Source organism: Papio anubis, chromosome 20 (assembly GCF_008728515.1).
Source record: "Papio anubis isolate 15944 chromosome 20, Panubis1.0, whole genome shotgun sequence".
Lineage (NCBI taxonomy): Eukaryota > Metazoa > Chordata > Mammalia > Primates > Cercopithecidae > Papio > Papio anubis.
The window spans coordinates 10,948,123-10,974,605 of NC_044995.1; the positions used below are offsets into that span (position 1 = coordinate 10,948,123).

At 48.6% G+C, this 26,483-nt stretch overlaps 1 protein-coding gene across 1 annotated transcript in view; it reads left to right on the top strand.

Moving 5' to 3' along the window:
• EDDM13 (epididymal protein 13) overlaps nucleotides 1-25,840 on the top strand; it is a 36,591-nt gene extending 10,751 nt beyond the window's left edge. Inside the window, exons 2-7 of the mRNA XM_031660387.1 lie at nucleotides 13,223-13,249; nucleotides 13,493-13,653; nucleotides 18,029-18,158; nucleotides 18,301-18,428; nucleotides 21,056-21,093; nucleotides 25,514-25,840. Of these exons, the coding sequence (XP_031516247.1) occupies nucleotides 13,223-13,249; nucleotides 13,493-13,653; nucleotides 18,029-18,158; nucleotides 18,301-18,428; nucleotides 21,056-21,093; nucleotides 25,514-25,538 (509 nt within the window). The 3' untranslated portion in view covers nucleotides 25,539-25,840. The remainder of the gene's footprint in view (nucleotides 1-13,222; nucleotides 13,250-13,492; nucleotides 13,654-18,028; nucleotides 18,159-18,300; nucleotides 18,429-21,055; nucleotides 21,094-25,513) is intronic.
• The last annotated feature ends 643 nt before the right edge of the window (nucleotides 25,841-26,483 follow it).

Below are 26,483 nucleotides of genomic sequence, written 5' to 3' on the forward strand. Positions count from 1 at the left end.
ATTCTCCTGCCTCAGCCTCCCGAGTAGCTAGGACTACAGGCGCCCGCCACCTCGCTCGGCTAGCTTTTTGTATTTTTTTAGTAGAGACGGGGTTTCACCGTGTTAGCCAGGATGGTCTTGATCTCCTGACCTCGTGATCCGCCCATCTCGGCCTCCCAAAGTGCTGGGATTACAGGCTTGAGCCACCGCGCCCGGCCAATATCTCCATTTTAAAGAGCACAGAGAGTTCACTGATCATCCCACGGCCACCCACTTAGTAAAATGCATAGCCTGGATATCAACCATTCAATGCCCACATCAATATTCCCAACAACGTTAGGCATTAACTACCAGATGAATTTCAGTGACACTGAGAAAGGTGTTGTGAGCTCCATAAATACAGCACTTTCCACTAGCAAACCTAGTGGGATTCTTCAATAGGTAGGAAGCCTCACCCCAGTTAACGTTCCCGTTTTGTAGATGAGGAAATGGAGACTTCTAGAAGGAGTCAGAGAGCTCTGAGTCTGAGTTCCTGCTTTTTCACTCGCCAGCTGCACAGGTCTCTGCAAATCACGTAATTCCTTGGAGGTTCACCTGTCCTCGCCAGCAACATGGGGACAATATCTGATCTCAGAGGGCTGGTGTGGGGTAAATAGAAGGACAGAGCTTGGCTCCTCTTTCTAGAGGCAATAAAGGATCATCTTTTCTTTTGCTGCTAGCATGAATGAAGAACGGTTCATGACTGCTGTCCCAACCTCTTTCCCTACTTTGGACGTTCTTCCCTGCCTCAAATGCACGGGGGTCCTCAATAATCTCACAGCGTTCTGAGTCTTAGTCCCTGACTGCTCACCACGCATGATCCCTTGTGAATTCTACTTCCCAATCTGTTCCCAGCCCCCAGCATCTGACCTTGTTTTTGGTTTTCTGATTATGGCTTCATCTTTGTGACCTCTTGGGGACAACATTCTGGACCACGCACGTAACCTTGGCCACCACACTGACTCTTCCTGGATGGGCTATCATCAGGGATCGTAGGTAAATACTTTGCCACTTCCCAATGCCCCTGGACTGCACTCTGGTGGGAAATTTTGAGCAAGGATTTCTGAGTATCTAGTCTGTGCCTGGACTCATGCTTGGGTGATGGGAGCCCAGAGATGGATCTGATATGATCACTCTTTATAAACTCAGAGTCTGGTGGGAAACAGAGACAAGTAAACAGAAATTAGATTAGAGACGAGTGATGCTTGCTGTCTTTTTTTTTCTTTTGACATGGAGTCTCACTCTGTCGCTCAGGCTGAAATGCAGTGGTGCAATCTTGAGTTACTGCAGCGCCTCTGCCTCCCGGGTTCACGCCATTCTCCCACCTCAGCCTCCCGAGTAGCTGGGCTTACTTACAGACACCCGCCACCGTGCCTGGCTAATTTTTGTATTTTTAGTAGAGATGGGGTTTCGTCATGTTGGCCAGGATGGTCTTGAGCTCCTGACCTCAGGTGATCCACCCGCCTCAGCCCCCAAAGTGCTGGGATTACAGGCTTGAGCCACCGCGCCCGGCAGGAATGGGGATTAAGTGGGAATAATGAGGCATCAGGACTGAGGTAGTATAGCCACACTTCCTGAAGAAGAGAGTTTGTTACATCTGTTGAACTCGGGGAAATCCATTAATGAGAAATATTCCTTTCGGTTGCATTTGCACATCATGCTCTATGTCTTCCTCCTCAGGTCTGATGAGCAGGCTGTCACCGGACGGTAAGTGTTGGGATTCTATCTTTTGAAGCTGGTCTTTCTTTTCTCTTGTCCGCAAGGTCACGCAGACTTACTGAGTCATTTACGCTTTTATGTAGAGTCTTAAAGAACTCTTCAGGTATTATCCAAGCCCGTGTTTTGTTTGAGCTTTGACGTAATGAAAATCTTTATTCCTATATAAGGTTACAAGTAGAATTTTGCCTAATAATTGTGACGCTGTGGTGTTTTTTAAGTTTTAGAAACAGCATAGGCACATGGGAAAATAGCGAGGGAACATAAAATGAGTGTCAAAATCATTCTCTTCACTACATTCCCAGCTCTTCTCTCTAAAAGCAAGCACCATGTCTAGTCTCATGTGTATTCTCCCAAGAAATAGTCATACACATGTACGTACATCCTTAACTCAAGTTAAAAGCATTATGTGTTTCAGTGATATAACTTTACCTCTTTCAAATACCTGAAAAATGCTTCATGTATACTCCCATAATTTAATGACCCTCTTGTTCATGGACATTTACTTTTTTCCTAATATATATGTTTTTAGTTTTTAGTTTCCTTTCACCCTGTTGACCGGGATTCCTAACATATTTTGATTCCAGCTTTGTTTTAATTTTTAAATTATTATTATTAGTAGTAGTATTGTAGTTTTAGTAGAGACAGGGTTTCACCGTGCCGGCCAGGCTGGTCTCGAACTCCTGACCTTGTGATCTGCCCGCCTCGGCCTCCCAAAGTGCTGGGATGACAGGCGTGAGCCACTGTGCCCAGCCCAGTTTTGTTTTATTTTGTTTTGATGTTATTATAAGCAGCGCTATAATGGAAATCCTTATCCAATCATTGCTTTTTTTATTTTTGCAAATTCCTATCTGTTAAGTTCCTAAAAGGGAAATGGCTGGGTCAAAGGGTATCTGCCTGTTAAATCTGGACAGATCTTCAACAAATTTGTACCCTCCTATACAACCTGTGGGGCTGCTTGTTTCCCCACACCTTCAGCAGCATGGGATATTATCTAACTATTTACTTATTTATTTAGAGACGGAGCCTCGCTCTGCTGCCCAGGCTGGAGTGCAGCAGTGCAATCTCAGCTCACTGCAACCTCTGCCTCCTGGGTTCAAGCCATTCTCCTACCTCAGCCTCCTGAGTAGCTGGGACTACAAGCAACCGCCACCACAGCCGGCTAATTTTTGTAATATTAGTAAGGATGGGATCGCACCATGTTGGTCAGGCTGGTCTCGAACTCCTGACCTTGTGATCCACCTGCCTCGGCCTCCTAAAGTGCTGGGATTACAGGCGTGAGCCACCGCGCCCGGCCCTAACTTTTTATTTTCGATAATGTGGTGGCCAAAAAAAAAATTGCCCCCCACATATTTTTTTCACAGATGGACTGAACCCCAACAGGAGTTCTAGCTGCATCTATGCACTGCCAGAACCCGCACATCTATCATTCTTTAAATGGACGCAAAGCTTTTTCCTTAAGTAAATGAACTTGAAAAGGACCCTTGAGGCCGCTTCAGCGGTCAGCCAGTGTTACTACTTGTAAGGAGGAGACAACCGTGAAGATAAATATGGCGAAAACAAAACGTGATTAAATTATAACTAGACACTGTTTTTCTGCCAAGGCTCTTTGTGCGAAGGTTGTTCTCGCTGTTGGGTGGAAATAAAGACTGGCGGCCGGGCGCGGTGGCTCACGCCTGTCACCCCAGCACTTCGGGAGGCCGAGGCGGGCGGCGGGCGGATCACGAGATCGAGACCATCCTGGCTAACACGGTGAAACCCTGTCTCTACTAAAAATACTAAAAACTAGCCGGGCGAGGTGGCGGCACCTGTAGTCCCAGCTCCTCGGGAGGCTGAGGCAGGAGAATGGCTGTGAACCCGGGAGGTGGAGCTTGCAGGGAGCTGAGATCGCGCCACTGCACTCCAGCCCAGGCGACAGAGCCAGACTCTGCCTCAAAATAAATAAATAAATAAATAAAAATTTAAAAAATATTAAAAAAAAAAAAAAGACTAGCAAGTGTTACGAGTTAAAGATGAGTTAGTGCCATTTTGAGAATTTCTCTCTGGTTGAAAGAGAATTAAAGGGAGAAAAACGTTCTCACCACGTGGTACCCAAGGAGTTCAAGCTGAGTTCCTGTGTCCGCCTGAGATCTGCTCGGCATCACCAAGCGCTCGTCTCTCGCTGCTGGAGATGCCCGGCAGAGCGGATGCTAGCGGGGCTTCCCAATACATCCCTATCTGGAATTTCCACCTGGCTCCACTATTTACCAGCACACGCCACCCAGGACAAGTCTGTTTTCTTCCCGGTCCACCAGGATTCGCAGCCCGCACCGCACAGTGTGGTTGTGGGATGATGATAACGTGTCAGAAACACTCAGATATTAGGGAGCCGGCGAAAGTGGATTTGACTCCCTCCCACCCCCACCATTCCATGGATTCTGGAGCCCAAAGTCTTCCTTGTGGTGTCTTTTACTCCTGTGATGACGGTTTCTGGGTTCCGTCCCTCTTAGGTGGCTAAACCACCATGCACTTTCTCTGTTTTCCCATCAACCTGGAAGTAGAACTCTCCTCCATGGGTTCCCCCAAGAAACGTGCTGTGGGAAAAATCTTACGGAAACCTATAATGACTGGGTTTTGATGAAGATGACAGTGTCAGGAACAGTCCAACCTCAAGCACATGGTTCCTCGCCTTACCAACTCTGCTCACCTCTCCTTTTCTTCTCTTCCTGCCTCTCCTCCCTCCCACATCGCCTGTGGAGCTGCACAGTCTCCTTTTAACAAGCTCAGTAATTCAGTTCTCCCTCACTCCCGTCCCCCCAAATCCATCCACCCCATAAATATCAGCCCTCTGTGCACCAGAAGCTTCCTCCTTGGAATGCAGCCGGACCTTATAAAACACAAAATGTTCTTACTGCACATGCGAAGTGCCTGCCACGAAACCAAGCACCAATCGAATGTAGCCACTGACAGGTATAATGGCGGCGGGGAGTCGAGGCGGATGTGGTGGGAGTCACAGACTCGCGGGGCTGGAAATCATCTGAGTCACTAAACAGCTGGGGAAACTGAGGCCCAGAAGCAGGCAGAGCATCAGAGGCAAGGTGGCTCCTAACAGTAGATTCATTCAGCACCTTAAATCAGCCAATGACTTTCCAAGTATCGCTTTGCCTGGATTCTTTTCCTCCTTATAACCCCCTGAGAGATGTAAACGCCACAAAAGCGACCAGCTCGTCCCAGGACACTTCCAGTGTTAGCTCTGAAACTCTCACATCCTGGGAACCCCTTCGGTTCTGGGCAAACCAGGAGGGTGAGTCTCTTATTTATGATTCCACTTTTCTGATGAGGAGACGGAGGCACAAGGAGATGGAGTGAGTTGCTGATGGTCACGAGGCTGGTGTGGCAGAGCCAAGGTCGCAGCACGGGCCCAAATGGGTCCATGGTGTCTGCTGTTCTTAGGATGAAGGCTGAGGCCCTTCGGTTGACCCACAGGGCTCAGCGTTACTGAGCTCCAGATACCCTCCAGCCACGTCTCGTGCCATGATCACCTACCATCATGCCCCTGAGGTGGGCTCCTTCAAGCCCCCTGCCACTGCAGGCTCCATCCCGCCCAGGAAGACGCCCACATTGTTCCCTCTGTCTGCGACGCTTTCCTCCCTCCTCTTCCACATTTCTTCACCCAGCTAACCCCTGCTCATCTTCCAGGTCTCAGACACAACATCACTTCCCTCAAGACGCCTTCCCTGGTGTCCCCGCAAGGTCAGCAACCATCGCCCGCTTAGAGGTTCCCACGGAACCCAGCAGGTCTACCCAGAACACTCGTCCCACCCAAACCCCACTTTTGATGCCTTTGCTCCTGCTTCTCTCTGACTAGTCTGTGAGCACCCTGAGCATCTGCCTTGCTTTCCACTGCACCCTCCATACCTTGCGTGATGCCCAGCACACAGGAGATGCCTCATAAACATTTGTTAGAAGGCGTGACTGAGTGCTTGAGTCTGTGTCTTCACCGGTAAAATGAGTGAGTTGGGTTACCCCGTCTCCAGTAGCATTTCCACCTCTGCCCTCCTCTGACTGGTCAGGGATGCTCAGTCTGGTCGCTGGTGTCTGGACCCGTGTCTTAATGCTGATTTCTCTCTGCTCTGCCCCTCCATTGCAACCTCGGCTGCCTACATTCTCGCCTCCAGACAGGACAGAAGAAGAAAGTAAGTACTGTGATAGTTTTTGTCTCTGAAATTAGATTCTCATAATCCCTGCTGGGCCTTCAAACTCCTTTAAGAAAATGCAGGGTGGCCGGGAGCCGTGGCTCACGCCTGTAATCCCAGCACTTTGGGAGCCTGAGGCGGGCGGATCACGAGGTCAGGAGATCGAGACGATCCTGGCTAACATGGTGAAACCCCGTCTCTACTAAAAAAATACAAAAAATTAGTCAGGCGTGGTGGCGGGCGCCTGTAGTCCCAGCTACTGGGGAGGCTGAGGCAGGAGAATGGCGTGAACCCGGGAGGCGGAGCTTGCAGTGAGCCGAGATCGCGCCACTGCACTCCAGCCTGGGCGGCAGAGAGAGACTCTATCTCAAAAAAAGAAAAAAAAAGAAAAAAGAAAATGCCGGGGAAGGGTAGGTCCAGGCCCCAGTGTTTAGCCATTGGCCTGGCATCAGGAGCATCATCAGAACAGATTCTGCCAAAGAATCTAAGCTATATTGTGCTGGTAAATGTCTAACAACTACCTCTGCAAGGGGAGAGTGGGAAAGGGGGCCGTTTGTAGCGACGGCCACTTCCCACCGTGTAAATACTCTGACCATGCCTGACTTCAGGAGGCTAAGGGTCTGACGGCTGCATTGTACAATTCCTAAACTTTAGTAATCGTCTCTTGTAAGCTAGCTTCCCTTCTCTATTAAATATAAATATGTAAACAGTTTAAAATAGTTTTACAATTTTGAATGGAGGAATAATTGAATGTCCTGTACTGCTGATTCTATTCTCTTGCTCACTCTCCTCCATCCTGACTCCCTGAATGCTGGTTCTGCTGCTTCCTCCAGTGAAAAGTAAGTTATTTTTCCTTTCCTATGGGTCACTTGGAAGTTTTCAGATGCTGGGAAGAAGAGACAACAAGGAAAAGAAGGGAATCTTTGGATAGTTCTTCTCAAGGCAGAACACAAGTTGAGAGGGCCCCTCCATCTGCGCCCCCCTCTCTGAAGGGGTTTCGGGGTGGGCTGCAAGCCCCAGATGGTGTGGAGAGCCGCGCAGGTGTCCGGGGTGCGGTGGATCTGGGCTACATGCAGGACTGAGTATGTGAGCCCTTGGCATATCACGTCCCCAAGCTCACAGGACCACTGTCCCAGAAGACAAGAAAGCATTGAGTTGTACGTATTTGTTGGGAGGGCCATTGAGAAGAGAACCGAAGAGGGGCACCTTGCTCCTTCCTCAGGCTCTCGCCCTCCTGACCCTTGAGGGGAGAAATGAGAGAGAACCCTAGAGGCTCAAAGGGATGCTCTAGTTTCTTCCTAATCTCTGGAAGACAAATCCCCATGGAAATGGAATACCTGGGGCTTCCGTCCACCTGGATTAATGCGTCTCTAAAGGAGTAAAGTCTCAAAGAAGCATCTCGAGTCACCCATCCTGGGCCCCAGCCTATCCCATTGAATCTGGAAGACACTTTATTTCTCTTTTTTGGGAAGGTCTGTTCTGAGAACCACAGGGTGGGAGGAGCTAGGAAGGAGGCATCATTAACTCCTTTCTTTTCCTCTCCTCTCGGTGCCTCCACTGCTGCCCAACACTGCCCACTGGATCTTCTGCTCCTGGCATCTCATCTCAACAGTACTGAAACGTAAGAGTCTTGTTTCACATTTGACCCCTTCTGTTTTGCTCCTGCTCTCATCTCTGCCAAGGGAGGTCCACTCTTAGCCATGGATCATCTCTCAGCTTTTGACCATCTTTCTTTTTTTTTTTTAAACTCAAGGACTGGGAAAAAATAGCTATATTACCATCACCTTCAAACAGATGAGGTGTCTCATGGCAACCAATCCCTCCTCAAATCAGGCATTCATGTAATGCCATGATGATGCTGGTGACAACAGTGAGGAAAATTTACAAAGAGCTTTCTAGGTGCCAGGTGCGAGGCACCAGAGCAGCACTTTTCAAAGTGTTATGTGTAGTTATTCCCCGCAACTTCTTCACAAGGCAAGTATTACTCATCTGCACATGACTGAGGGACAAACGTTAGGTAACTAGGTCAAGGCTGGGCAGCCCAGCAGTGACGGCGGGTTATGGATCCTGGGCTGCGTGACTCAGCAGCTTAACCACGGTGCTGTGCTGCCTCCCACTGCTGTGTGGCTCAGACTCAGTTTCCCCAAGAACATCTCTGACCATTTCATCACGCTGTTCCCTGAAAAAGGCACTGTTTGCCGCATGTGGGTAACACACATTTTTAAAACAGTCTTGAAACGGTAGTAAAATACACAAAACATGAAATTTACCATTGTAATCTGTTTTCATTTTTTAGAGACAGGATCTCGCCCTGTTGTCCAGGCTGGAGTGCAGTGGTGCAGACCTCCTGGGCTCAAGCGATCCTTCTTCTTTAGCCTACTGAGGAGCTGGGACTACAGGTGTGCGTCACCACGCCTAGCTAATTGTTTTTGTTTTGTTTTTGTTTGTTTTTACTTTGTTTTACTTTTTTCTTTTTTTACTTTTTTGTTTTGCTTTGTTGCCCAGGCTGGTCTTCAACTCCTGGACTCAAGCAATCCTCCTACCTCAGCCTCCCAAAGCATTGGGATTACAGGCATGAGCCACTGCACCCACCTTAACCACTCTGAAGTGTGCGATTTGGTGGCACTTGGTGTACTCACAATGGTGTGCAACCATCGCCACTGACTCCAGAACTTTATAATCACTGCCCCACCAAAATAAATACCCATTAAACAGTCACTCCCCATTCTCCCTCTGACCTCAGCCCTGGCAACCACCATTTCACTTTCTGTCCCTGCAAGTTGGAGGATTCTAGGTACCTCATTGAAGTGGACTCGTACACGGTGTGGTCTTTGGTGTCTGGCTTCATCACTCAGCACAGTGTCCTCAAGGTTCAGCCACATGGTGGCCTGTGACAGTGCTTCATTCCCTTTCATGGCTGAGTAATACTCCATTGCATGGATAGACTGCATTTTTTAATCCAGTCATCCACTGATAGACTTTTGGGTTGATTCTACCTTTTGGCTGAGGACACACTCTTTTGGTCCACATTCAAAGCCACCTGAACCCCAGTTCTGAGACACCATCCTGTCCATGCCCTGCACCCACCTCCAAACCCCACTTCTACGCAGCTTGAGCCTCAATGAAACCCAAGACATCCTGATATGAAAAAACAAATTGAAAAATGGTATCCTGCAGCTCACGAGCACGTTCTGGGTACCAGGCATGGTTGTAAGTGCTTGACTCATGATAGTCCCCAAGTCATCGTCCTTGTTTTACAACTGAGAACACTATGGTAAGAGAGGGAGAGTCGCTTGCTCATGGTCACACAGCCAGTCAGGCGCAGAGAATGACATAAGCCCAGTCTGGATCCCCAAACGGTGCTATTAAACAATGCAAACGCGAAAGTGTTGAAAACGGCTCAGACTAACGAGGTCCCTGCCTCATCCCTACACTGGAAGTATTATCATTATAATTGTATGGTGTATATATTGTAAGGAACATAAAATTATGCTAAGAAAGGGAAAGAGGAACTGGCAGAGAGTGTGCACTGTGGGCGCCGGTCCTGATGGCACCACCTTCTAGTTCTGTGGGCTTCAGACCCTCACCCCGAGAGGCTCAGCCCCCCGGTCTGTACAATGCACATAATAGTTCCAGCCTCATACGGCTGTGAGGAGTAAACAGGATCGTGCACTTGGCAGGATGATTCCCAACTGGGGAGATTTTGCCCCTCAGGGGACACCCGGCAATGCCTAGAGATATTTTTGGTTGTCAGGACTCAGGGAGGTGGTGGGGAGGCTAATGGTATCTAACGGGGGAAGTCTCGAGATGTTGCTAAACATCCTACAATGCACAGGACGCCCCACCCCCACAACAAACAAACTACCCAGCCCCAAATGTCACTCGTCTGGAGGTTGAGAAACGCCCGCTGAATAGAATGTCTGGCACGGGATAAAAACTCAGCAAGGGGCTGTGAGGACCACCTCATTTACGTTTGTTCTGAACACTCCCATGTCTGCAGGAGGCCCCTCTGCCCTGCTCCTTTTGCCCCTTTTCCTGGGCCCTTCTCCAGCCTCCGTCCTCATGCTGCACTGACAGCACTTCGCAAACTGAAGGCAGACCCAGCCCTGCTCCAGGAACAAGCAAAACCCAAACCCAGCAAGAAAATCCCAAACACCTGCCTAAGGGCCCACCTGGTGCCAAGCTCTGTGCTGGGCGATTCACGTGGGAACTCTCTCTCAGACCATCACCTATAATGTAGGTGTAACTTACCCCAACTCCCTTAGATTCTGTCTTCCTACCTGATTGATGGAGATAAGATTTTTTGCTTGTTTGAGAATTCAATGATATAAAGCAGGGATCAATTGGCAATTTTTTTTTCTTTTTTCTGTAAAGCACCAAATAGTAAATATCTTAGGCTCTGAGGGCCAGGTGGTCTCTGCTGCCACTCACTTACTCAATGCTGCCTTTGTGGCCTGAAAGTAGCCACAGACAACACACAGTGAATGGGCATGGCTGTGTTCCAATAAAACTTTATTTACAAAAGCAGTAGACAGCACATTGTGAATGGGCATGGCTCTGTTCCAATAAAACTTTATCTGCAAAAGCAGGTGTCAGGATGTCCACCCACCGATGCATGGGTAAATAAAATGTATCTATTCATACAATGGAATGTTATTCAGCCACAAAGGAAGTGCTGACACAGGATACAACACAAATGAGCCTTGAAAACACAGTGCTCAGTGAAAGAAGCTAGACCCAAAGTACACAGGGTATGACTCTATCCCTACGAAATGTCCACAGCAGGCAAGTCCACAGACAGGGAAAGCAGTTTAGCGGTTGCCTAGGGCCACAGGAGAGCGGGGGATGAGCCCAGAGAGATGGAGAGTGACTGCTCACGGGCACTGGGTTTGGAGGCAGTGGCCAACGTGTACACGGTTTCTTTTTTGGGTGATGAAAATGTTCTAAAATTGATTATGGTGATGGATGCACAGCTTTGTGAATGGACTAAGAAATACTATCTTGTACACTTGATGGGTGAATTGTAAGTTATGTAAATTATATGAATTTACATAAGTTGTTATTTAAAAAAAGTTCAGAAAACAATAACGGGTGGCGGGATGGAATGTGCCACCCCCAGATAAGTATGTAGGTGCCTACATTAGAGCGACACAAAATATACGGAAAAAAGGCCCGGCGTGGTGGCTCACACCTGTAATCCCAGCGCTTTGGGAGGCCGAGGCAGGCGGATCACCTGAGGTCAGGAGTTCTAGACCAGCCTGGCCAACATGGTGAAACCTCCGTCTCTACTAAAAATACAAAAATTAGCTGGGTGTGGTTGCGGGCACCTGTGGTCCCAGCTACTCAGGAGGCTGAGGCAGGAGAATCGCCTGAACCCGGGAGGCGGAGCTTGCAGTGAGCTGAGATTGTGCCACTGCACTCCAGCCTGGGTGACAGAGCGAGACTCCGTCTGAAAAACAAAAAAACCCCAAAAAAACGAAAACAAACGGAAGAGCTGGGAATGGCGGGGCGGCTTCCTTCCCAGCCTCACCTTGCTGCTGTGCAAATCCTGCAAATCACCGCACGCCCCTCCAACCTACACCATGCCGCCTCTGACTGTCCGCCCTGTTCACCGCTCCGTGTCCTGACTGCTCAGCACGACCCACCCAGGGCTCTGCTCTCCTGCGTTCCCATCGCTCTGTCTTCTGACGTTGTGATCTTTCCCTACATGTGGCCTCCTCTTCCATGGCTCCTTGGAACTCCACACTCTGGGCCTGTCTGCTCCCCTGACCTGTCTTGCCTTCTGGACCCCATCTCCTTCTGGATGGACATCAGAGATCCTAGGTAACACCTCACTCCATGCTTGCCTGGGACTCTGTGGGAAGCTGGTCTGGGAAGAATGCTTTTTAGGGCTGGGCAGGGTGGTGGAAAAGCTGAAAGATAGATCTGATGAGCTCATAGCCTCACATCAACTCACAGTCTAAGGGAGGTGGGGAGATGGACAAGTAACAGGCAGTGAAATTACAACAGGAATCCGTGTGGCACGGGAGGGCGGTGGCAGTGGGGACAGTGTGAAGGGGACCATGCGGGCAATCCAGCAGGGCTTCTCGGAGGAGGAGTGGCTTGGGGAGAGCCTGCTGCACCTGCTGGTCTGGAAGTGTTTATCACGCTGTCCCTTTTGACTCACGTTGTATGCCCCTATCTTTCTTAGGCTTGCTGAGCCTCCAAGTACTGCATGGTAAGTCTGGTGACTGTGCTATTTTATGTCCACTCCTGTGCACAGAAATATAGAGGTAGTGGCTTTTTCTATGGTGGCAGCGGGGGCAGGGGGGACTTAAATATCATCAGACTTTACACTCTTCATCCCCATCATCATCTGTATCATAAATGTTTAATCTGTTTTTATGTGTCCAACAGATATTAACCGATGTTAGCTCTCCTGTACAAAATCTTATTCTAGGTGTTAGAGATGCAGCAGACGATAAAACAGATAGAAGTCTGTGACCAAGTGGAACGTGTATTCCAATCAGAGGAGAAAAACAAAGAGCAGTAGTTACGGGTCTGCTGGATGCTATTGTGTCCTATGGAGACAATAGAGTAATGGAGATGGAAATGCAGTGGGGGAAAGTTAAGTTTTTTGGCCAGGCGCGGTGGCTCATGCCTGTAATCCCAGCACTTTGGGAGGCCGAGGCGGGTGGATCACCTGAGGTCAGAAGTTTGAGACCAGCCTGGCCAACATGGTGAAACTCCATCTCTACTAAAATACAAACAATTATTTTGAAACGAATTTTGTAAAAATAGAAAAAATTAGCTGGGCATGGTGGTGTGCACCTGTAATCCCAGCTACTCGGGAGGTTGAGGCAGGAGAATCGCTTGAACCTGGGAAGCAGATGTTGCAGTGAGCTGAGACCGTGCCATTGCACTCTGGCCTGGGAGACAAGACCAAAATTCTGTGTCAGAAGAAAAAAAAAAAAAGTTTTAAAAGGGCGATCAGGGAACATGACATTTGAGCAAAGGCTTGAAGAAGAAGGGCAGGTGAGCCAGAGGTAACTGGAGGAAAGGCATTCCAGGAAGAGGGAACAGTATATGCAAAGGCCCTAAGGCAGGAGAGTCCCTGGGATCCAGGGACACAAGGAGACTAACTTTATTCTCTTCTCTCCTCATTTGAGGCACCTGGAAGCGCTATTTAGAGTTTGGTCTCCATCCACTTCATAATTCACCTGATGGTTTCTTTTCTTTTCCTTTCTTTTCTCCTCCTCTTTCTCTTCCTCCCTCCCTCCCTTTCTTCCTTTCCTCTTCCTCCTTCTTTTTCTCCTCCTCCTCTTCATTTTTAGAAGAAACAAGTGACTGCAAGGATGAAGGTAAGTGCATGGGGTCGTACGGTTCCTCATCTATAGGACAGTGTGTCCCTTCTGTCTGGGCTGTGATATGTGATAGAGCCTTCGAAGATTCCAGGTAATCAAGGCCAGGGGCTTTGGTACCTAAGAGGCTGCCTTCCTGAAGGGCATCTGAAGTCTGCCAGCCACCTGCCCCTTTTACGCTGCCCATGGGCATCAAGGAGACTCAACATACTGAGATGTGACTGGGAGATATTTTTATCCCAGCTACTGCTTCTGTGGACTGTGAGTCCTCTCTTCCCCTACCTGGAAATTACCAGGTTAAGTCCTGGGTGATAGGACTGAGGGCCGGAAAACCAAGGGAAGGAAAACCAGAAAATAGCGGCAAGCCACCAAGTGATCCAGATGGTGGAGATGAGCGCTTTAAAGTAGGTAGAGCTGGGCATGGTGGCAGCACCTGTGGTCCCAGCTACCTGGGAGGCTGAGGCGGGAGGATTATTTGAGCTGGGGAGGTGGAGGCTGCAGTGAGCCGTGATTGTGCCTCAAAAACAAAACAAAACAAAACAAAAACACGCCCGAACAACACTTATCCTCTAGCATTACTGATAAAAAATAGAGGAGAAACAAACTGCCAATATTTGGAAGGAAGAAGAGAGCATCACAGCAAATCTTGCAGGTAACAAAATAACAATAAGGTGACCATTGGAGAAACTTTATGCCAATAAAATTGAAAATTTAGATAAAATGGACAAAATCCCAAAAAAACACAAACACAAATTACCAAAAACAAATGAAATGATACAAAAAATCTGGGCTGGGCGCGGTGGCTCACGCCTGTAATCCCGGCACTTTGGGAGGCTGAGGCAGGCGGATCATGAGGTCAGGAGATCGAGACCATCCTGCCCAACATGGTGAAACCCTGTCTGGTGAAATCCTGTCTTTACTAAAAATATAAAAAAATTAGCCAGGCCTGGTGGCGGGCGCCTGTAGTCCCAGTTACTCAGGAGACTGAGGCAGGAGAATCACTTGAACCTGGATGGCGGAGGTTGCAGGGAGCCGAGATCGTGCCACTGCACTCCAGACTGGCAACAGAGCAAGACTCCATCCCCCCCCAAAAAAAACTGAATAATCCTCTATCTATTAAAGCAATGCCATCTGTAATTAAATAGCCTCACCATACACAAAAAAATCTTCCAGGTCCAAGATAGCTTTAAGAGCAAATTAAAAGGAAGAAATCACACTGATTTTACAGGAAATTTTCCAGAAAATTAAAAACAGCCATGTCCCAACTCGTTTTTAGGACAGAATAACCTTGATAAAAGATCTGACAAATAGGAAAAAGGAAAATTTCAGGCCAGTCTTTCCCATAAATATAGATGCAAAATCCTAGACTAAATATTAGTAAGTCCAATTTGGCAATATGTTTTAAAGAATCATGACCAAATTCACTGCATTCCAACAACGCAACAATGGTTTAATAGGTAAAAACCAATATATGGCATTCCCATTCCCACCTTATTAACATAAAGGAAAACAAGCATGCTATCATTTCAGCAGATACAGAAAAAGAAGATGGTAAGATTTTACAGCTTACATGATGTTTTTTGAGACAGGGTCTAGCTTTGTGGCCTAGGCTGGATGGAGTACAGTGGCATGATCACGGCTCACTACTACCCTAAACTCCTGGGTCAAGTGATCCTCCCCTCTACAGTCTCTTGATAGCTGGGACCACAGGCACGCGACACTACCCCCAGCTTATTTATTAAATTTTCTGTAGAGTTGGCGTCTCCCTATGTTGCTCAGGCTGGTCTCAAATTCCTGGGCTCAAGTGAGCCTCCTGCCTCAGATTCCCAAAGTGCTGGAATTACAGACGTAAGCCACCATGCCCGGCCTTATTAATGATTTAAAAAAAAAAAAAAAAAAAAAATCTCAGCTAGCTACGAGTAGAAGGGAGCATCTTAAAATAATAAGGAATAGCCTCCAAAAACTTACAAGGAACAACCCGTTTAAGGTAAAATACAGTTGTCCTTCAGTATCCTCAGGGGTTGGGTCCAGGACCTCCCCGCAGATAGCAAAATTCCTTGATGCTCAAGTCTGTGATATAAAATAGCAGAGCTCTTGCATTTAACCTATGCTCAGCCTCCTGCACACTTTAGATCATCTCTAGATTACTTGTAATACAATGTAAATGCTCCTTAAATAGTTATTATACTGTTATATGTTTGTATTGTTTTCATTGTTGTATTGCTTTTTTTTTTTTGAGGAGTCTTGCTCTGTTGCCCAGGCTGGAGTGCAGTGGCACGATCTCGGCTCACTGCAAGCTCCGCCTCTTGGGTTCCCGCCATTCTCCTGCCTCAGCCTCCTGAGTAGCTGGGACTACAGGCGCCGCCACCACGCCCGGCTAATTTTTTGCATTTTTAGTAGAGATGGGGTTTCACCATGTTAGCCACCTTGATCTCCTGACCTTGTGATCTGCCCGCCTCGGCCTCCCAAAGTGCTGGGATTACAGGCGTGAGCCACCGCGCCCGGCCTGCTGTATTGCTATTTTTATTGGGATTTTAAAAAGTATTTTTGACCAGTTGTTGGCTGGGTCCTCAGATGTGGAGTCCAGCGACACAGAGGGCTGAGGGTATAGAACACGTTCCCTCTGAGATCACAGATGAGACATTCTTGCTATCGCCACTTGCATTTCACACCGGACTGAATGTTCTATGCAGTGCAAGTCCTAGCCAGGCAAGAGAAACGAAATAATAGACCAAAGGATTGCGAAGAAAGAAAGGTGAGCCTCATTTTTGATAGATGTGATTGTGTACCTTTGATTGGAAGGGTATATCTGAGAGGCTTGGGATATGCTGGTGTTGGTGAAATATAATTAAAAACAAAATATCCTCCAAACCCAGAGATCTTCTCTACCCAGGTAGAAGAGAAAGAAAATAGTTTTATTAGCGGGTAAGCATTAAACCAGAACGTGATATGCGAAGAGACTACAAAGACAGAAAAAAAAAATCACCCTTTATACAGTCAAGCAGATACAACTTATTATACACCTGCTCTCAAGACACACAACAGCCAGTTCTCAAGTAAGAGGACTTGATAACGCTATTTGCTGTACATGGTTCACCCTAAATTCACTTGGTTATTGGGATAGCCATCAGTGTTCACTGGCTTAATCTAAGGGAAAAATAAACTTCTTTTTTATTTTTATTTTTATTTTTTTTGAGACGGAGTCTCACTCTGTCACCAGGCTGGAGTGCAGGGGCGTGATCTTGGCTCACTGCAAGCTCCGCCTCCCAGATTCACACCATTCTCCTGCCTCAGCCTCCCAAGTAGCTGGGACTACAGGCGCCCGCCACCACGCCCAGCTAATTTTTTTTTGTATTTTTAGTAGAGATGGGGTTTCATCGTGTTAGCCAAGATGGTCTCGATCTCCTGGCCTCGTGATCTGCCTGCGTTGGCCTCCCAAAGTGCTGGGATTACAGGCATGAGCCACTGCGCCCAGCTAAACTTCTAAAATATCACAGGAGGTCGATTTGCTACTTGGAGTGAGGTGCCCACCAAAGTTAGGCTCCATCCCCTCCCAACAAGAAGCTGGGGAGAACTGGGTGCTATCTTCCTCAATGTTTACATTTCCAAGGGATGGTTTCCAGGTCCTTAAAAACACCTTCCTGGGTCATAATGCCGGCCGCAGGCTTCCTTAGCTTTGAAAAAGGTTAGCGTAAATGTTGAAGAGAGAGAGACTTGTGATGGCAAAAAGTTTTCTAAAGTAAACGCTCTAAGCAAAGGGGACAAGGAGGAATCGCTTCCTGAATTTTCAACAGGAAGAATTAATTTTTTTCTTTCGATTTGTATTTGCCTGTACACTGGTAATTATTTTTTGATTGGAAACCTGTTTAGACAGACAGATTTACCTGTAAAAAAAAAAAATGAGATTTTCTGAATGTAATACTTTTAAAATAAAAATACAAAGGAAAAATGTTACACAGGCGAAAGAAACACTTGTGCACCACATGAGGTTTGAAGTAAGAAAGCGACACGGTCAGATCTGGTGCTAGAAAGATCCTGCGGGCACTCATGTGGGAGATGGATGAGAAAGAGAAAGGGTGGCGTCGGGGGCAGAGGCAGCCATCAAGAGCAGGGCCTGAAGCCTGGGGATGGGGGAGAGGTGGTGGTTTTGTCACTGGAAAGGGGTCCCAATCAAGACCCCCAGAGAGGGTTCTCGAACCTCGTGCAAGGAAGAATTTGAGGCAAGTCCATAAAGGGAAAGCAAGTTTATTAAGAAAGTAAAGGACTAAAAGAACGGCTACTGCATAGGCAGAGCAGCAGCAAGGGCTGCTGGACCGAGTCTACTTACAGTTATTTCCTGATTATATGATAAACAAAGGGTAGATTATTTATGAGTTTTCCAGGGAAGGAGTGGAGACTTCCTGGAGCTGAGGGTGCTTCCCTTTCTTAGGCCATGTAGGGGAACTTCCTGATGTTGCCACGACATCTGTGAACCGTCACGGTGCTGGTGGACACGTCTCTCAGCCTGCTAATGCGTTATAATTAGTATATAATGAGCAGTGAGGACCCCCAGAGGTCACTTTAATCGCCGTCTTGGTTTCGGTGGGTTTTGGCAGCTGCTTTACCGCAACCCGTTTTTATCAGCAGGGTCTTTGTGACCTGTATCTTGTGCCAACCTCCTATTGTCATCCTGTGACCGAGAATGCCTTAAACTCCCGGGAATGCAGCCCAGTAGGGCTCAGCCTCATTTTACCCAGCCCCTATTCAAGATGGAGTCACTCTGGTTCAAACCCCCGACAGTTGGGTGAGAAATCTGGGCAAGACAGGGTCAGATTTGGTGATGTTTTGGATGTGAGGTGCGAGAGCCAAAAGGCATTCCTGACTGCCTGGGATATGGTGGTAACGAAGAAGCGGGAAGCTGGCAGTGACGGTGGGTGTGGACCAAAATGTCAATTCAGGAGGCAGGCAGAGATGTGAGTTTGGAAATCAGAATGGAGAGACAGCAGTGGCAGGAAGCTCTAGGGCAGGAAGGGAAGGCCATCAGCATCAATCATCTCCATGGTTCTCTCCAGTTAAACCCTTCTCAGGCACCACCCCATCCAGGAAACCACTGCCCAAGAGGAAGAACACGTGGAACTTCCTGAAATGCGCCTACATGGTGATAACCTACCTCTTCGTATCCTACAACAAAGGGGACTGGGTAAGGAGGAGGCAGCACAGAGGGGAGGAGGGTGAGGAGAGGAAGCAAAGAGGAGGGAAGTAGGGGCACAGAGGAAGCGAAGGAGGGAGCCACGGAGGTGCCAAGCAGGAAGTGGTGGGAGAGCCCTTCTGTAAAACTCTCTCCTTCCCGCTCTTCCTCCCTCCCTCCATCTCTCACTTCATTATTCCTTACTCTCTCCTTCTTCCCTCTTCTTTCTTCCTCCCTCCCTCCCCTTCCTTCCTCCTTCCTTCTCTTCCTTTTTTCTTCCCTCCCTTAATTCCTCCTTCTCTCTCCTCCCTCCCTATTCTTTCCTCCTTCTCCCTTCATCCCTCCCTTTCTCACTTCCTTTCTTTCTTCCCCCATCTGCTTCCTCCCTTCCTTCTTCCTTCCCATCCTTCTTCCTTCTCTGCCCTTCTTTCCTTCCTTCCTCCTCCCACGTTCCTCCCCTTTCCTCCTTCCCCCTCCATCCTTCCTCCACTCTCCTTCCCCCCTCCTATCCTTTTCTTCCTCCTTCCTTCCTCCTTCCCCCCTCTTTTCTTCCTCCCCCTCTTCCTTTTCTTCCTCCTTCCTTTCTTCCTCCCTCTTCCTTTCTTCCTCCTCCCTTCCTCCCTCCCCCCTTCCCTTTCTTTCACCCCTTCTTTCCTTCCTCCCTCCATTCCTCTTTCCTTCCCCTCCCTCCACTGGTCATCCTTCCTCCCTTCTGTACTAACAGTCCCAGGGGCTCCTCTGAAATACTGTCACTCATTCTGCCTCTCTCTCCGTTGCTGTCTCTTGCTTTTTCTAAGGGACGTTCATAAGGACCAAGCTTGTTGCTGGTTGCTGGGGACTCTGATGGTTGAGCTACCTTCAAGAAGGTCCTAAGTTTGTAAGGGAGGCAGGCACCCACAGAGAGAACCAGATCACCAAGTGGTAGCACTTCACGAGCAGGTGCTAGTGCGGGAGGCAGCGGTGCTTACCTCAGCCTAGGGGAAGCGTGGGCTCATGGAAGGCTTTCTGCAGGAGGTGACACCTCCACTGTGGGTTAAGGACAGGATGGAATTAGCCAATTGAGGAGGGGAAGCAGGGGAAGCATTCCAGAGGGAACACCAAGTGCCAGACTCAGAGAGGTGAACATAAGGCAGAGTGCAAGAAACTACAGGCCAGGCCGGGCGTGGTAGCTCACGCCTGTAATCGCAGCACGTTGGGAGGCCGAGGCAGCTGGATCACTTGAGGCCAGGAGTTCAAGACCAGCCTGGTCAACATGGTGAAACCCCATCTCTACTAAAAATACAAAAAGTAGCCAGGCGTGGTGGTGCATGCCTGTAGTCCCAGCTACTCAGGAGGTTGAGGCAGGAGAATCACTTGAACCCAGGAGGCCGAGATCGCACCAGCCTGGGTGACAGAGTGAGACTCTGACTCAAAAAATTAAATAGGAAAAAAAAAGGACAAGTCATCCTTCATTCATTGATTCAGTCAGTCTTCAAATATTCACGTGTGTAGAAGACCCATCCTAGATGCTGGGGACTCAGAGGAGAACAGAACCCATAACGTCCTTGAGTCCCTGAAGCTCCCACGATTGGGACGGCAGGAGGACTGCAGAGAAACAAGCAACCAGCTCCAAAAAACATAAACTAAATCAGGGTGATATCACAGAGCGAGCAGGGCCACGGGCAGCCTTCCCCAGGCAGGTGACGTCTGGACATAGAGATGAGACAGTGGAAGGATCTTGCCTTCAGAGCAGCTTGGGGGTAACCACTGTAAGCAAAGCAGGCCCAGCAGACCCCCAGGCAGGGACACGCTGAGTGCCTTCAAGGAACCAAAGGAGCATCTATGTGACCTGAGAGGAGCAGGGGGGTCCAGGTCATGTAAGGTTCTCATAGACCAGACGAGAAGGAAGCTTGTGTTCTAATCTGGTGGACAGCCATCAGCGAGATCCCTTCTGAGTTACGAAAGGATCCTTCTCGGTGCTGCCTGTGGAGAGTGGATCAGAATCAGGGCAAGAGTGGGAGCAGACAGACAGAGAGGAGGCCCTGGACCAGCCAGGGCAGGAGACGTGGCGGTGCTGGTGGAGATGAGAACCGTGCCGCAGTTCTACAGGAACTGCTTATGCGCTGGGTGTGAGGAATAAGGGAAATGGAGAGAACAGGGAGATGAGCCTGAGACAGAGACTTGAATTATGCTAGTGGTTCTGAAACGGGGGTGACGTTGCCACCCAGGGGACACTCAACAGTGTCTGGACCACAGGATTGGTTGTGACAGCTGGAGGAGGGCGCTCGACTGGCATCTAGTGGGCAGAGGCCAGGATGGCCACTCAACATGCCACACGGCCCAGGACAGCGCACCACGACAGAAATCACCCGGGTCAAAACATCAGGAACCTGAGAGTGAGAAACCCCAGCTTAGGGGATTGTGCTGCTTACGGGGATGAGGAGGACTGGCTGGAAGATGGGGAAGAAGGTGGGAGTGGTGAGAGGCGGGCTGAATAGTGAAGCAAGACCACAGGATGTCACAACCAGAGGGAAAGAGCAGACGGGGAGGACAGGAAAGAAGGGAGAGGGGGATGGGGAGAAAGGGAGGGAAGGAAGGAATTCACTCGCCTCACCCCAGCTGTTTCTTTCTCTGTTCCCGGTTCACTTGTTCCTCCCAAGTGTTACTGCCACTACTGTAACTCGGAACTGGACATCAGGTAGGCTACGGTCGGGAATGGGCTTTTCACACCACTGGGGTGGGGCTGGGGGAGGTTCATCCCAGCTGCCTGGCATGTGAGGTAAGGAACACAGGTGGATTTGGAAGCTGCAATCATAGACACCCAGAATTGCATGAGAAGTCCCAAGTCCATCACCCTTAATTGCAAGCCGCTGCCTGACACGGGCAAGGAAACACATTGTAAATGACAGGGATGTGCCTGGCAGGAGGAACTCCCTTTATACATTCACTCGATCATTTTTTTCACGGGTCTTAGGACTTGTGGCCCAACACACACAACATACAATTAACCGTTAGTGACTTCCAGTACACTCACAATACTGTGCGGCCATCACCACTAATCTGTTTCCAGAATCTTCTCATCATCCTCAAAGGGAACTCTGTACCAATGACACCGTCTCTTCCCCCAGCTCCTGGCAACCACTAGTCTACTCTGTCTCTGAGAACTCCCCTATTCTGGTCATTTCATACCCATGGAATCATACACTACGTAGCCCTTTGCATCCGGCTTTATTCATTTGGAGTAGTATTTCCAAGGTTCATCATGGTATACCTTGTATCAGGACTGTATTCGTTTCTGCTGGGTGATACTCCACTGCATGGATATAGCACGCTCTGTTTATCCATCATCAGGTAAAGTGCACTGGGTTGCTCCCACCTTTTGACTGTTGTGAGTCGCGGTGCTATGAATTTTTATAAACAAGTTTTGTTAGAATATCTGTTTTAAAATCTTTCGGGGTACGTGCCTAGGAGTGGAATTGCTGGGTCATATGATAATTCTGTGTTTACAACGACTCACTGATGCATCCTGGATGCAGTGGTGAACAGGGCAGACAAGATTCCTGTGCTCACAAGAAAACAATTAGATGATTACAGGTGATACTTAGAGCTACGGAGGAAGACCTCAGGATATGATGAAAAAGAGAACTAAAGAAGCTTGCCCTGGATAGTTGGGTGATGAAGGAAAGCCTCTTTGGGAAAGTGACATTGAATCAAAGGCCTGTAGAACCAGGGTTGTCAGATACACAGAGAACTCGTGAAAGAAGGAACTGGCTTGTACAAAGGCCCTGGGGTGGAAAGTGGCCTAGATGTGCCTGGAGTCAGAAAGAATAACGGGGGCAGGAGAAGGGGGAGGGAGTGGGAAGGCACTGTGGGAGGCGTGTGGGTGACGTGCTGAGCAGACCACCTCAGACCTGGAAGATTAGAGCAAGCACTTTAGACCCCACCCTAAGAGCCATGGGAAGCCACGGAAAGGCTGTCAGTGGGAAAGAGACACGTCCCAGTGACGTCAAGTGCAGGGGCCAGTTAAGAGGCTACTCAGTTTCCATGAGATGATGGTACACTGGTCAAGGCTAGGGTCCAGGGTAGAGAGAGAAAGTACTAAAGACAGATGGGAGATTTCTCTTCCCTCGATAGCTACAAAGAGGCTCCTCCCTAGCCTCTCCCGCATCGCCTGCCTTTCATCCTCTCCCTGGCATCCCCAGTGCCCTTTTTACATTAAAAAACGTCAACTCGGGCCGGGCGCGGTGGCTCAAGCCTGTAATCCCAGCACTTTGGGAGGCCGAGACGGGCGGATCACGAGGTCAGAGATCGAGACCATCCTGGCTAACACGGTGAAACCCCGTCTCCACTAAAAAAAAAAAATACAAAAAACTAGCCGAGCGAGGTGGCGGGCGCCTGGAGTCCCAGCTACTCGGGAGGCTGAGGCAGGAGAATGGCGTAAACCCGGGAGGTGGAGTCTGCAGTGAGCTGAGATCCGGCCACTGCACTCCAGCCCGGGCGACAGAGCGAGACTCCGTCTCAAAAAAAAAAAAAAAAAAAGTCAACTCAATCATGTGATAAACCCGCACCCCCGCTGCACTCCCGCTTAAATCCACCAGTGGAAACTCATCAACTATGACGAGTGTCTTTCAAACTTAAAAAGAGAGAAAACCCAAAACACTTTCCTACTGAAATCTTACATGGAATCCCAACATATAAAAAATTCTAAGTTGCTTTTCATTACCAGAAGTACTTTTCCTAAGGTTAACTGTGTGACATTTACTTACTATGAAGTGAGGTGATGAGATTTGCAAGCACAGGGTACAGAAGGCCTTTGCTGTCTTACATTACTCTCTGTTACCCCGTGTCTTGCAGTGTTTCCTTTTAATTGTTCATATGGAGAAAAATCTGAATGCACAGAGATAAATCACTGCAAATAGTAACAGTTGTCTAACAGTTGGCCTTGTGAACTCTACATGCCCTTCAGGTAATAAAAAAATCTTTCCAAGGTCTGTTATGTAAAACATGCAACAGGTTGGTGTGGCTCTCCAGTGAATAAAAACTTCAGTCCATGTGCTCTATTTTGGGTACACACCCATTTTAAAAAATAGTTTGATTTTTGAAATGAAAAAGCAAACCTTTGTAGAATTCCTAAAAGATCCCAAGTTTTCAGGGAAACTGGCAGGAAGCCTCTGCCCCATTGATCAAGTTCAGCTCCCTGGCATGGTACCCGAGGGTTCTCAGGCTCCAAGCTTCTCCTGCTTCTCTAAACTTTTCTCCACTTCTCTTTATCCCCCCACCCACATTCCATCCCCTGTCTGTATTAAACCATGTCTTTTTTGTTGTTGTTGTTAGAGGCTCACTCTGTCACCCAGGCTGGAGCACAGTGGCCCAGTCTCAGCTCACTGCAGCCTCTGCCTCCCAGGTTCAAACGATTCTCCTGCCTCAGCCTCCCTAGCAGCTGGGATTACAGACATGCACCACCACGCCTGGCTAATTTTTGTATTTTTAGTACAGATAGGGTTTTACCATGTCGGCCAAGCTGGTCTCAAACTCCTGACCTCAGGTGATCCACCTACCTCGGCCTCCCAAAGTGCTGGGATTACAGGCGTGAGCCGCCACGCCCACCCCATATTAAACCATTTGATTCCCCTGAAAACATCACTTTTTTTTCCTGCTCCATTACGCCATTACACACATTGATTCCTTGATCTTTGTCGACCTAGAAAAGTCCTCCTCAGTCCTCAAGATTCACCTAAGCAATGCTTTGGTTCAGGAACCAAGAGCAATCCTTCAGATTCCAATGGGGAGGACTGCTGAAGGAAAAGAATGGTGTTGAATGGTTTCTCAGGCTCTCCTCAACCACACATTAAAGCACTGGTCAAACTACATAGTTATTTTCATATAAATGTGTGCTTTCAACCCATCAGGCAAGAGGTTGGCAAACTTTCTCCGGGAAGGGCCAAATAGTTAAGTGTTGGCTTTTCAGGCCGGATGGTCTGTTGCAACTACTCTGCTCTGCTGTTGGAGCTCAAAGCAATCATAGAGAATACACCGATGGTTGTGACTGTGCCCAGCGACCGATGAATGGATAAACAAAACACGGTGCATTCATACAATGGATTATTATTCAGCCCTAAAAAAGGAGTGAGGTCCTGGCACATGCAACATGGCTGAACCTTGAAAACACGGTGCTGAGTGAAAGAAGCAGACACACTAGACTACACAGTAGATGATGCCATGTATATGAAACGGACAGATTTGGCAAATTCAAAGAGACAGAAGGCCAATTACTAGTTGCCAGAGGCTGAGGGGCAAAAGGAATAAGGGGAGTGGCTGCTTAACGCATTTCTTTTTTGGGTTGATGAAAATGTTCCCCTCTTAGAAGTGACAATTGCACAATATTGTGAACGTACCGAAAGTCCCTAAATTGTGCACTTTCAAAATGGTTAAAATGGTGAATTTTATGTTATGCATTATGGTTACACGTTACCTGAATTACAAAAAAAACTTGATGAAAAGGGATGCAGGCTGCAGTTGGCCCTGCCGAACACAGTTTGAGGGCCCCTGCTCACATAGACTGTGAGCCCCTCTGGGAGTAAGAAGTACCCCTGATCCATCCCTGGAACTCCAGTGCCCAGAAGCAAACCTTAAGGTTCTCTTCCTGCAACCTTGCCTGACTCCAGTGCGCCAGGCTGGGGGTGCAGGGCAGCCAGGCCTGGGCAGCCCCCGCTCCTGTGGGGTGCGCCCTCTAGTGGCGAGGTAGGGGTACGACACAAGCTCAGGCCTGGCATTGGGGGACAGTGAGGAACTGGAGGGGGGCGCTGCTTCCCGCTGGCTGGTTTCTAGAAGAGCCCTGCTCTGAGGAGGAGACACTTGCCCTGGTGACGGGGCCGAGCTAGGGTCCATGAGATCTGAGGGAAGCGTGTTCCAGCTGCTGGAACAGCCTGGTGGGCATAGGGACAAAGTTAGTGGAACCTAGTGAGTGCAGAGAATGGGCTAGGCTGGAGGGAGGAGGTGGGCTTGAGGCAGGTCACCAAGAGCCCTGTGGGGTGGAGGGACAGGGCACCAGGCAAGGAGTATGAGAATGCGTGAGGACGAAAATCAATGCACAGATACATTTCTCTCTCCTTTCTTAGGGATGATCCCTGCTGTTCTTTCTAGTGAGCCTGCTCCATCTCAGCTCAGCCTTCACAAGGCCTCCATCTCCCAGGCATTCTCACCTCTGAAGAAAGCTCTCTGTCCCCTGGACTGCCTGTGGGGAGGGTAATGAACTGGGTCCTTTAAGGAATGGCACCTGGGTGCCCAGAGGCATGGCCAGAAGGGGTCTGTGGGGGCCATGCCTTGGAAGGATGCACCCAGAACGGCTGAGAGGGCAACTGCAGGGGTTTCCCCTAAAATCTCTCCTCCAGATCGTTCTCAGACTCTCTCCACTACTTCCATAATAAAATGTATACTTGTTGAAATGGCTGAAAAGTTTGGGTTATTCCATTCCCCCACACTGAGAACTAACAGGTATGCTGGTGGTTTACCAAGAGTCATAAACCCTATCAGTTAACTGTGCACTTTACAGGTGAAGAAACTACAGCTCAGAGGGACTGATGGCTCTCCCAACATCACACTAAGCTACAGAGCTGAGATTTGACCCAGTTTGACTCATTCCAAAGTCCGTATTCTTTTATGTAAAGATTTGGGGCTCCCCGCTCTGTCCCGAGGAAATACAGGTGTGAGGATGTGGCTGTTCCAGGAGGAAGCCGTGTCCAGCTCTCCAGCCTGCATGTTTCCTGCCTACTCTGGAGGTGGTTCCATTTCCTGGTTGAGAGCTTGGGCTCTGGAGAAAGGTTTCTTGGGTTCGAATCCCAGCTCCACCCTTAATGAATATGCAACCTTGGGGAGGGTATCGTCTCTTAATGCCTTATTTTATCGTCAAATGGGGATAGTAACAGTAGGGTAGAAGTTTTCTTACCATCATGATCAGAACCATCATTGCTTAGTTCATCAAATAAGTTGGTTCCAATAGGAAATTAAAAATACTTTTACCATTGTGTTTTAAAATGTAAAATTGTACACCCATTTGCCAATCTTTGGATATAAGACCGGGGGGGTGGT